Here is a 12,989-nt window from a genome sequence, read left to right as displayed (position 1 = left end):
AAGTGTTGCAGCTACAACCATAGAAACTGTAGAATTGTATTTCAGAGAAGAAATTATTACATTAAAATGTCTTTATGTACCGAATTTGAGAAGAAATTTGATTTCTGTTTCAAAACTATGTGTGGATGGTTATTCTGTTCTTTTTAGTAATGTGATTACTATCAAAAGGAATAACAAATTCCTCGCATATGGAGAACTTGAGAATGGTCTCTATGTTCTCCATCCTTTTCTGGAAACAAATATAACCAAAACTACGTAGGATAATATCCCTAAGAAATGAACTCTTGATACAGTTAATCCCATGTACCTGTGGCATTACCGATTTGGCCACATTAACATAGATCGTATCACAAAATTGGTAAAGGATGGTCCTTTGGATTTTCTAACTGTAGAAGATCTTCCAACCTGTGAACCTTGCCTTCAGGGTAAGATGACGAAACAGCCATTTACCGGTAAGCTTGAAAGATCAATAGAAACACTTGACCTTATACATACTGATGTATGTGGTCCCATGAATGTTAGGACACGTAATCAACACGTTTATTTCATAACATTTACCGATGATCATTCACGGTATGGTTACGTGTACCTAATGAGACACAAGTCTGAATTCATTGAAAAGTTCAAAGAGTTCAGACAAGAAGCCGAGAAACAGTTTGGGAGATATATAAAGGCCCTTCAATCAGATCGAGAAGGCGAATATCTCTTTGACGAATTCATGGACTACTTAAAGGAAAATGGGATAGTATCACAACTAGCTCCTCCTGCTACACCACAGTTAAATGGTGTGTCAGAGAGGAGGAACCAGAATTTATTGGATATGGTCCGATCACTTTTCGTACACTCGGAATTACCTACATCCTTTTGGGGTTATGCATCAGAGACTGTGATATATGTGCTGAACCGATTTCCAACCAAATCTGTTTCGAAGACTCCCTATGAGCTTTGGACCGGTAAGAAACCAAGTGTGAGACACTTGAAGGTTTAGGGTTGTCCTGCACATGCTAAAAGAACAAGTGCTGATAAATTGGAATCCAAGACCAGCCGTTGCCTATTTGTAGGCTATTCCAATGGATCTGTGGGGTATTTATTCTATGACCCAGGAGAGTAGAAAGTGTTCTGTAGTCGAAATGCCCATTTCTTAGAGGAAGATTACATCCTGAACAATCATCGTCAGAAAGTTGTTCTTGATGAGGAGAGTTCAAGGGTAGTGAGAGATGTCCCACAAGCTCTAGTTAATAACCAATTTAGGAGATCTACACGGGCATCCAGGCCTCTAGTTCATTACGGCTATGACCAAGAAAGTTATTTGGTGGAAGCCATGACCAGTGAGGAGGATCCCATGACTTATATATAAGCTATGTTGGACATAGATTCTTTGAAGTGGGTAGATGCCATGAGAGATGAGATGGACTCAATGGAGGCCAATGGAGTCTGGACTCTAGTAGATCCACCCCTTGCGCTAAAAGCAATTGGTTGCAAATGAATCTATAAGAGGAAGAAGGGCCCCGGTGGTAAGGTTGAGACCTACAAGGCTCATCTTGTGGCAAAATGGTAAACTTAGAAAGGGGGAATCGACTATGAGGAAACCTTTTCGCCCATGGCCATACTTAAATCCATTAGGATCCTGATAGATGTAGCAGCATATCATGACTATGAGATTTGACAAATGGATGTCAAAACCGCATTCCTGAATGGAGATCTCACTAAAGATATCTATATGCAGCAACCGCAAGGTTTCATAGTTGCAGGTCAGGAACACATGGTATGTAAACTTAATCGATCCATATATGGACTTAAGCAAGCTTCTACGAGCTGGAACATTTGGTTTGACTCTACTGTCAAACAGTTTGAATTTGAGCAGAATCCGGATGAGCCCTATGTTTACAGGAAGACCAATGGGGATAAGGTTACATTCTTGGTTGATGAGAGTAGAATTTATCACATTTTTATCCCCAAATATTCTGTCTTGCATACTTAATTAGTACTTAATTGGACTCATATTTCTTGTATTTCGGTTCAGGGCATAAAAGAAGGCATCAGGAGCAAAGAAAGGCAAATCAGATGATTTTTCACAGTTTTGGCACCGTTCAATAATCTGGTCCTAACTCGTTTATCCGAACTCCGATTGGGCTGATTCAAAACCCACTGGATAGATAAGAGAAAAATCCACAACTTTCATGTTTTGGGATTTCGCAGATTCGGCCTGCATCGAAGTCAAATCCGGGCTGAAGTCGGGGAAAATTCGTAGGAAGGCCCAATCCGCAGCTTAAGCCCAACTTGCAGAAAAGCCTGGCAGCAGCCCAATTCGCAGAGGAGGTCTAATACGAATCCAAGAACAAGAAACTGAGAAGAGTCTTATCAGATCTAAATTTATGATGTAATCCCATAAAGATAAAGAGATTGAGTTTATTAGATAAAGAGATAAGTGTAGGATTAGACTAGGACTTTTTATTTTTGAGAGATCAACTTCAAGAAAGAGTAGGAGACCACCCCTCCCCTTAAGCTATATAAAGGGGTAGGGGGCAGACTAGAGAGGCATCAAGAAGTAGAGGAGCAATCCAGCTATTAAACAAGAAGTCTGCAAGAAGGAGGTGGCGGCAAGGGGAAGAGGAGATCTCAACTCCAAGGGCAAAACCATGAGTTCTTTCTTTCCTCTTGTTTGTTTTATTTCTGCTAGTATGAACTAATTTATTTGTAGCTAGGACTATGGAAAGCCTAATCATAACAATGAATATATTTTTATTCTGATTTATTCAAGATCGTGATTTCCATATAGTCTATGAATTATCTTGCTTAATGCTATTAGGAGTGACCATCTCTTAATTGATCAAGCGTATGTGAATGAATCGAGAGAGGAATTCACATAGTTGACCACATAATTCATGGTGTGAATTGAATGGTATATAGGGGTATATACACATGATTCATCTGAATATAATAGTTTTTCCTTGGACTTAATGTGCTTCTATCTTGAGAACTCTAGTCGAGAGATCGAGGGGTTACCTGATAGAAGTAGTTTTAGTATATCTCAAGAGAGAATATTAAATAAAATTGGAAAGACTTCAGCTTATGGGAATGACAAATTATCTTGGATAATATCATCCATTAATATTCATTTGAATGGTTAGGTGGACCGAGAGCCCTAGCGAATTCAACCAATCGTTACATACTTCAGCATTGTTACTTCTGCTCTTGTTTTCCTTCTTTACTGCTTTTCATTAATTCTTATTCTCAAATCTGAAATTCGATTGTCCAAATAATAGGGAAGGCTGTAGTTCTAATACTTATTTTGTTAAATCTTCGTGGAAACGATATTTTTATACTACTTGATAACTAGTGCACTTGCTAGGGTTATATTTATAGCTATCATTGGTTTTGTATGTAGACGACATTCTACTCATTGGGAATGATGTAGGAATGTTGACTATGGTGAAAGTATGGCTTTCATAGCAATTCTCCATAAAAGATCTTGGAGAAACCTCTTATATCTTGGGACATCGACTTTATAAACATAGATCGAAGAGGATAATAGGATTATCCCAGTCTACTTACATTGAAAAAATAGTCAAGAGATACAGTATGGAGAACTCCAAGAAAGGAAACGTTCCTTTCAGGCATGGAGTCACTCTCTCCAAGGGAATGTCTTCCAAGACACCTGAGGAGATTAAGGGCATGAAGGAAGTTCCCAATGCCTCTGCCATAGGGAGCATCATGTATGCTATGTTGTGCACTCAGCCAGACATTGCTCATGCGGTGAGTGTGGTAAGTAGATACTAATCTCACCCAAGACATGAGCTTTGGACCGCTGTGAAAAACATACTGAAATACCTTCAAAGGACAAAAGAGTTTTGTCTGGTATTCGATGGTAGTTCATTATAGATCCTTGGGTATACTGATGCCGATTTCCAGTCAGACCCAGATGATTGAAAGTCTACATCTGGATACATCTTTACGATGGGGTCCTGTGTAGTTAGCTGGAAAAGTAGCAAACAAGGGTCCACAACAGATTCCATAACCGAGGCCGAGTACATTGCCGTAAGTGAGGCTGCCAAGGAAGCCGTATGGATGAAGAAGTTCATTAAGGAATTAGGAATAGTTCCATCTAGCACATCACTCATTCCTCTGTTGTGTGACAACACTGGAGCCATTGGTCAGGTTAAGGAGCCACGAGCCCACTCAAAGTCAAAGCACATCGAATGTACTACGGGAGATAGTTGGAAGAGGGGACATCCTAATTAAGAAGGTAGCATTAGTGGAAAATGTAGCAAACCCATTGACTAAGTCACTAACACAGAAAGTGTTTGAGAAACACATGGAAAGTATGAGACTCCGGCTTGCACCCGATTAGACCTAAGTGCAAGTGGGAGTTGTTAGACAGTGTATGCCCTTAGCTCTAATCGGCATGATGTACATTATGACATTTATTGTAAATGAATAAAGTACATATTTGATTTATGTTATTGTGGTGTATTTCTGTATAATACCCTTGAACTGAACACATATGAGACTTGTGTTAGTTTAGAATCTTCACAGCCATTGGATAGATCTGGGGAGATTTATCCTACCAAGGCTGACACTGATGTGCCGCCAAGTTGGTTGGGGTAGCTTGTCTCAGCTACTAGGGTGAGACCTGAGATACATGCAGTGTGGGTTTTCTTGAAACCATGAGCTGGACCAAATTCTAGTATTGCCTTGGACCTTGGAGACAGATGGAAAAAATTGGAATGTTACACCTGACCCCTAGACTCGATTATGATACTGCACTAGGTATCGAATTGGGCTGTTTTTGATGTGCCAATCAGTGAGATCCTTAGAGGGGGTCAAAACCTGGGTATGTTGGGACAGCTCGAGAATTCATCTGAGTGGGTGATCATAGTGACAGGATCAGCCCTTTGTCGGACAAAGCGAATGATCGGGGAAATGCACTCTCTCTGATGGAAACCTAAACTGCCGATAGTGGATTTTAAACATGTTTGAAATTTGTTTTTGCATAATATATTTATATAGAGATATACTTATATATTATGGTTTCACAAATTGTTTGCAAAAGGTTTTAATTCCTAGGATCCATGTGAATAGAGAGTAGAGCACTATACCTTGTAGCCAAGGGAGAGGTCCTCTCTTATCGGGCAGTGTTTAATCATTATGGGCTGAGAGGTTAAGTGTAAGACCATTGAGGGTTATACCTGATGGGCTAATCGTGCATCTGCCCACAGTCCTTGGGCCTTCATAAGATGGCTAGACCCAAGGACCATTTACTGTAAATGTTGGGCCCATTAAGAGCCCATAGTGATGGACTTAGGGGTTTACTGTTTTTAGCAGTGAATTCGGCTAGGCCTTGTAATGGAGTCTAGGCTGAACCCATGTGGCTGATGTGTAGATCAATGATAGGGTCCCACGCCATACAAAGAGAGCCAAGATAGCTAGCATTAAAAGGAAGTGAGTATGAAAGCTTAATGGGCCTAAAGCCCATTTTGAACTGGGTTAATTGGACTAATTAAATAGGGGTGAATTTGTGTATGGATCAGCAGATGTAGATAAGAGTCCTATCCACTTAAAGAGTCCAAATCCAAAGAAAGATTTGGATTAGGGAACTCCTAATTTGATTAGGAATGGATGATCTTGATCTACAGATAGGATAAGGGATTATCCTTCTCATTTAAAGAGTCCAGATCCAAATAATGATTTGGATCAGGAGACTCCTAATTAGATTAGGAGGTCATCTCTTTAAGGCTCTGAATAAAGAGCAGGGTGGATATGAAAATATACACATACACAACACAAAAGACAACTCAGTTTGACTGTTTCTGCCTTTAGTTCTTTTTCTCCCTGCTCTTGCCGCCCTACGTTGTTCGATCTCCATTTCTTGGAACTGATCAAGATTGGATCTTGATATTGTTTCTTGATAGAAGAAACAATTCTGAAACTGTGCTCACTACCCCATTTGATTCTTGCTAAAGAATCACAAGTTATTGGTGAAGAACTACCTGCTGATCCTGCCTCATCCTAAGCTGTGTCATTTTCAGTGGAGGGAGGATTGTACACTCTTTGGGCGTGAACACCTACATTGGGAGGAGCTTTTTGTGTGGATTCCATATCAGGTATATCCCTCCCTAATCTTGGTTTCAGATTTGATCCGGTTTGGTTACTAGAATGAACCTTGAAAATGTAGTTTTCTAAATTGGGAATAGGATTCTTGGATGGGGGTAAAGAAATTTTTGAAATTTTGCCCAACCTACCTGCATGGTTCGGCCATCCATATGATGGATCTCCGATCCCTTCAGAATTAAATTCTTGCACCTACCTTACTTCATTAACATTTACGCTTGGGGATGTAGTGCACCCGAGGACTACCCCCGAGACCTCGTCTACACCTTCCTATACCATGCACCTTGTACTAACTTGAGCATCGGGTCTTCACCCGAGGCTTCTAACATCTCTTGTTTTGCAGTACCTCGGATCTCCAAGGACCTCGTCCCCAAACCGACGACCTGTGGTCCTTGGCTTCTACCGTACTCAGAAGGGAGCATCCCGCCTCGTCCTACAGTCCTCAACCTCGTCTTACCCTCCGCTAAATCCTCAAAGCCTTTGGCTTGCCTTCGGAACTTGGGAGTGAATTTACCTTGTTGCCCTCGACTAATCGAAGCAACAACAATTGGCGCCGTCTATGCGAAGAACCAGGAACAAATAGAACCTGGTTACCTACAAGCAATTTCAGGCAGTCCTTGATCGTTTGGACCGCCTCACTCAGCGTGTAAAAGAAGTCTACCCCCGAGCAGGAGGTCCCTCTCATGGAAACCACCCCGCTGGGGTGTTAGAGGACCAGGGCCAACGCGAGCACGTTGAGCCCCCAACCCTCAGCCGGAGCAACAATCAACTAGCTAAACAATTGGAGTCTGGCAACAACTGACACCCTAAACCTCCTCGGAGGAATGTCCAAGCTCCCAGTCGAAGAGAAGAAGTGCCCGCACGGTCTGAAGACAGTCACCAGCCTTTGGAGCTGCATCACCGCCGCCGAAGGGAGATCTCCAGGGATGATGGCGGACACCTCGGCTACCCCAGAGTTTGCCCCCAGAGCGAGAGCCGGCATCATGCCCCTCCCCCTCCTATCTTGGATCTCTAGGACATTTTGAACGATCGTTGTGCCCATAGGGAGGCGCATGACCAGGCCTCAGAATACTCCGGAATCCGAGCTGATACCTACTGAGTCCGTGAAGATAGAAGGGGGGCCCATGCCCCTGCTGATCCAAGGCTTGCCTAGCTACGAACCAAGCTTGGGGCCATCAGAGGCGAGCTCCGCCAAGTCAAGGAGAGCCGAGCTAACGCCTCCACTAGTCACGACAATTCCGCCGGCCACATTGACGCATTCACCCCGGAAATCTTTTCAGAGTCTCTCCCCCCACACTTCAAGGCTCCTACTTTGGAGATGTACAACGGCTCCTTGGAACCCAACGACCACTTGGAAAGTTTCAGAGCGCTCATTATACTCTACGGGTATTCCGACACCTTGACGTGCCGGACTTTCTAGGCCACCTTCAAGGGGTAGCACATCACTGGTTCTCTAGCCTCCCCCCGGGGTCAATCAGTTCGTGGGAGTAGTTCTTCAACATGTTCCTCGCCCACTTCATTAGCAATAGACGGTGCTAGAAGAGCGTCGTCTTGCTCATGTCCATCAAGCAGAAATTAGGCGAAAGCTTGCGGTCTTACATCGACCGCTTCAAAAAAGAAGAGCTCGAGGTCACGGACCTCAACTCCATGGTCTCAATGCATGCCGCCATCAACGGGCTCCAAGTTGCCTCCGCCCTCAAGTGTTCGGATGCCAAGACCCCATCAAAGACAAAGCTGGAGTTCCTCAAAAAGGCCCAAAAGTACATTGCAACTGAAGAGGCTTTAGCCGAGGACCACCAGGAGGAGGCTGAGCATAGTGGTAGGCCCTCAGGGAAGAAAAGGAAGAATGAAGACCACCGAGGTGATGGCGGCAAAGATAATAGGAAGCCATCAGCCCTGGCAATGGCTTATAGCCAATATACGCCACTCAATTCCTCCCGGACCCAAATCCTGATGCCGATAGGCGAGGAGAAGTTCGTGAAGTGGCCAGAGAAGATGAAGGGGAACCCCAAGAGGGAGAACCCTAAAAAGTACTACAAGTTTCACCGTGGCGTCGACCACGACAACGAGGATTGCTATGAGTTGAATAACAAAATAGAGTCCCTCATCTTCCACGGGCATTTGAAGCAGTTCGTCGGAGGCGAAGCCGGTGCTTCATCCTCCCAGTAGTAGCAGTAGCAGCTATATCACCAACAGATCGCCGGAGTCATCGACGTCATCATCGAGGGCTCGGCCTCAGCCCGCAAGGCCTACGCTAGGCAGTTGGACATCCAAGGGCAGGCTCTCAATAGGCCAAAGCAGTAGGAAGACCTCTCCTTTACGTACGAGGACCTCAATGGGATTACAGTCCCCCATGACAATGCGCTGGTGATTTCGGTCATAGTAGCAAACTACCTAGTCAAGAGGATTCTCGTCGACAGTGGCTCCTCAGTAGACATCCTCTTCTATGTAGCTTTTGAAAAGATGAAGGTAGTCAGAGCGCCTCCAGCCCGTCGATGTCCCACTAGTCGGCTTCTCCGGCAATGTCGTTAGGATAGAAGGAAAGATCACTCTACCAATCATGGTAGGAACCAAGCCTCGGCAGGTGACGATGATGATGGAGTTCCTTGTCGTGAGGATCGACTCCCCCTACAACACAATCATGGGGAGACTGACCCTTCATGCGCTGTGAGCCATCTTGTCCTCCTACCACCTCGCCCTCAAATTCCCAACCGAGCACGGCATCAGAGTTGTTTGGGGGATCAGCATATCGCCCGCTAGTGCTATGTGGTAGCGCTGAAGGACAAGAATAAAGAAGCATTGCCACTTGGGGGCCTCGACCTCAGGGAGGAGCCAGCGAGCCGAGGCTAACCGGCTGAGGACCTCGTCTCGGTTCCCCTATATAAGGATGAGCCCGAGAAGATGGTCCGCGTCGGGTCCAACCTTCCCTCGGAGAGTCTATCTGAATTGGTAAGTTTCCTCAAAACTAATGTTGACGTCTTTGCTTGGTCTGCTGCAGACATGCCCGGAATTGACCCTATGGTCATTACTTACAGGCTGAGCATGGACCCGAGCTCTAGGCCAGTTTGGTAGAAGAAGAGGAACTTTGCACAAGCTACTTGACGCCAGATTCATTCGAGATGTATACTATCCTAACTGGCTGTTGAATGTAGTTTTGGTTAAGAAAGCTAATGGGAAATGGCAAATCTATATTGACTTCACAGACCATAACCGAGCTTGCCCCAAGGATAGTTTTCCTTTGCCAAGAATAGACCACCTTGTCGATGCCACTATAGGATATCAATTGCTCAACTTCATGGATGCCTTCTTCGGATACAATCAAATAACGATGCACCCAAAAGATGAAAAAAAGACCTCATTCGTCACTGAGCACGATACATACTGCTACAAGGTGATGTCCTTTGAGCTTAAAAATGCAGGAGCTATCTACCAGCGTCTTGTTAATAAAGTGTTTAAGAATCAAATGGGGAGGAACGTTGAAGCCTATGCAAATGATATGGTAGTGAAGAGCGTAAAAGCTAAAGCACACATCTTTGACCTGGTCAAGACCTTTGACACTTTGTGGAGGTTCAATATGAATCTAAATGCCAACAAGTGTGCCTTCGGCATTACCTTGCGCAAGTTCCTAGGCTTCATCATCTCTAAACGAGGCATTGAGGCCAACCCTAAGAAGATACGGGCCATACTAGACATGGCACCTCCTCAGTCGGTGAAGGAAATCTAGGAAGCTCTGGCCGAGTGGTAGTACTCAACCGCTTCTTGTCAAAGTCAGCTGACCGGTGTCTTCCCTTCTTCTGAGCCATCAAGAAACTAAAAGACTTCTAGTGGACAGAGGAATATCAGTGAGCTTTTGAAAAACTCAAGGAGTACCTTGCCTCACCTACCCTCCTACCCGCCGGGTCCCAGGAGAAACTCTATACTTGTACTTGTTAGCCGGGGACAAAGCAATAAGCTCAGTCCTAATCAAAGATGACAGAGCATAGAAGCTGATATACTATGTCAGCAAGGTACTGTGCGACACCGAAATCAGATACCCCAAAGTGGAGAATCTGGCCTTTTCTCTCGTGGTTTCAGCCAGGAAGTCTAGGCCATATTTCCAAGCTCACACCATCACAGTGTTGACAAATCAGCCCCTCAGTGCTGTCCTCACCAAGCTGATCAAATGGGCCATCGAGCTTTCTGAATTCGACATATGGTACTAGCCGAGGCCCACCATTAAAGCACAAGCCCTCACAGACTTTGTGACGGAGTGCACCTTCAATTGAGCTCTCCCCCGGGCCCTACAAGAGGAACCAAGAGAAGGGCACCCGGTTGGAGATGCTCCCCCTGCTTGGAAGCTTTTTGTGGATGGGTCATCCAATGCCAAAGAAAGCAGCGCTGGCCTTATCCTCCTCACCCCGGACAACTCAACCATCAAATACGCGCTGAGGTTCAACTTCCCAGCACCCAACAATGAAGCCAAGTACGAGGCCTTCCTAGCTAGACTACAACTGGCCAAGGACCTTGGCTCCTCACATGTCAAAGCCTTCAACGACTCTCAGTTGGTGGTGAACCAGGTGAACGGCAAGTACGAAGCCAGAGAGCAAAGCATGTCCAAGTATCTCACTAAAGTCCAAGAGGTAGCCCACCATTTCTAGCGCTTTACCCTGTAGCAAGTCTCGCAAGCTGACAATGCAAGGGCTGATGCCCTATCCAAGCTGGCAAGCTCTTTGAGCACGGTCCTTGGCCGCACAGTTCACGTAGAGAAGCTACCTCAGCCGTCCATTGAAGAGGCTCAAGTACTACTGATAGAGGCCAAGCCATCGTGGATGGACTCCATCATCAACTTCCTTCTGACAAAACAGTTGCTCGATGACAGGAACGAGGCCAGACGACTCCGATGTCAGGCAGCCCACTACACCTTGCTTGAAGAAAAATTGTACAGAAGATCTTTCACCCTGCTGTACCCCTGATGCCTCTGTCCCGAGGAAGGGGAGTACATGCTCAGAGAAATTCATGAAGGCATCTGCGAAAACCACCTCGGTGGTAGGGCCCTTGACCAAAAGACATTGAGATAGGGGTATTTCTAGTCAACACTTCACAAAGACGTAGCTGAGCTCGTGTGAAGATATGATCAGTGCCAGAGGCATGCCTACATATGTCATCAACCTGCGACAACCCTCTCAGCCCTCAGCAACCCCTGGCCCTTTGCTAAATGGGGAATGGACCTCCTCATCGCTTTCCCACAAGCAACGGGGAGCAGGAAGTACCTCATCATCGCCGTTGACTACTTCACCAAGTGGGTCAAGGCCGGGCCCTTAGCCACTACCACAACTCCGACAATTCAAAGCTTCTTCTGGAGAAACACCATCTGTTGCTTCGGCCTCCCTCACATTCTAGTCACCGACAACGGGAAGCAGTTCGATGATGCTAGATTTTGGGAGTGGTGTGCCTCCCTCGGTATCAAACAACAGTACACCTCGAAGGGCTACCCCCAGACAAATGGCCTAGTTGAGGTTACCAATAGAACCATCCTAGATGGACTAAAGACAAGGTTAGACTGAGCTAATGGCTTTTGGGCCGATGAGCTGAACAGTGTACTCTAGGCATATCGAACCACACCTCGGACGGCCACGGGAGAAACTCCCTTCGGCCTGACCTACGGTATGAAAGCAGAAATCCTAGCAGAGATCGGCTAGCCAACACTCCGAGTTGAAGCTTGCAACAAAGCAGAGAACAACGAAGCCCTCAGAGCCAACTTAGATCTGCTGGAAGAAGCCCGGGAGCATGCGCAGATCAGGGTAGTTGCCTACTAGCAATGCGTGGCCTGCTACTACAACTCAAAAGTAAGAAAAAGACACATTCGAGAAGGAGACCTCATCCTTAGAAAGGTCATGGTCCCCAAATCTGGAGTAGGAAAGCTGGGCCCCAACTAGGAAGGCCCCTACAAAGTCAAACACATCCTCGACCCCAAAACCTTTCACTTGGAAAACTTGGATGGAAGACCTGTCCCATAGACGTGGAACTCGGAGAACCTGCGAATGTATTTTCAATAAATGTAACTACCTGTAGCTAAGTGATGAATGAATGAAGCAAAAGTTCCTCTTTGACACAAATGTTGAATGAATGTGTGTCCTAAGTTCTCAAAAATCCTCGCCTTCGCGACCTACCGACATGCGAATCCTCCTTAGAGGGATGAGTGCTTGGAACAGACCGATGCCGAAGACTGTGACTACCCTCGGACGAGCACCTCACTAGAAATATGCTCACCAAGGTGAACGAGGCCCTTCACACCTCATCACCTCCTTGGTGGTTAGTGACCCCCTTTGCACGCCAGGGATGTTGAGGCCCTACATGCCTCATCACCTCCTCAGTGGACGGTGACCCCCTTTGTAGGTGTGACGCCTCGACCTTCCTTGAGAAAACACTTGGTTAGAAACAAGCCAGGTGAGCTGCACCTTGATAGCACCGCTCCACCTCGGCCCTTCATCCTCCCAGGTACCTTAGTGACACACCTCGGCTACGGTGCCAGGTCACTTTGGCCGTGCCTAAGTAAACACTTAAAGGAATTCTGGAAATAGGCGAGCCTCACTTCGGACGTGTGGCCCTGCCTCAACCGTCAGTGCCCTAACTGCTTAAAACGAGCATGCAGCGAACTAACTACGAGCTATGAGCGAACTATATGTGTTTTTGTGTGTTGTGGTCTCGTCGTTCGGAGGGGCAGGGACCTCTCAAACAAAAAAAAAAAAACAGAGAGAGAAAGAAGAAGGAGAAGAACACAACATACAAAAGACACAGAGCATATTCAAAAAAATGACTTCATTCATCGTTGTATTCCTATATTGCCTTTACAAAAAATTTTTGAGGCCTCTTGGGTCGAACACATGTAAATTTACAAA

The 12,989-nt window shown here is 45.5% G+C and overlaps 1 protein-coding gene across 1 annotated transcript; it reads left to right on the top strand.

The window, feature by feature from the left end:
* Positions 1–7,668: 7,668 nt before the first annotated feature.
* On the top strand, positions 7,669–8,280 carry LOC104586501 (uncharacterized). The gene has a single exon (XM_010243758.1). It carries the CDS (start codon positions 7,669–7,671, stop codon positions 8,278–8,280), a length of 612 nt encoding a protein of 203 aa, XP_010242060.1.
* The last annotated feature ends 4,709 nt before the right edge of the window (positions 8,281–12,989 follow it).

This window comes from Nelumbo nucifera, chromosome 5 (assembly GCF_055504915.1).
Source record: "Nelumbo nucifera cultivar China Antique chromosome 5, China Antique-T2T, whole genome shotgun sequence".
In the NCBI taxonomy this organism is placed as follows: domain Eukaryota; kingdom Viridiplantae; phylum Streptophyta; class Magnoliopsida; order Proteales; family Nelumbonaceae; genus Nelumbo; species Nelumbo nucifera.
This window is presented reverse-complemented; position numbering and strand designations above follow the sequence as displayed.

Coding starts and splice junctions, on each gene's coding strand:
- LOC104586501 (XM_010243758.1), top strand. CDS start 7,669: ATGTCCATCAAGCAGAAATTAGGCGAAAGCTTGCGGTCTTACATCGAC.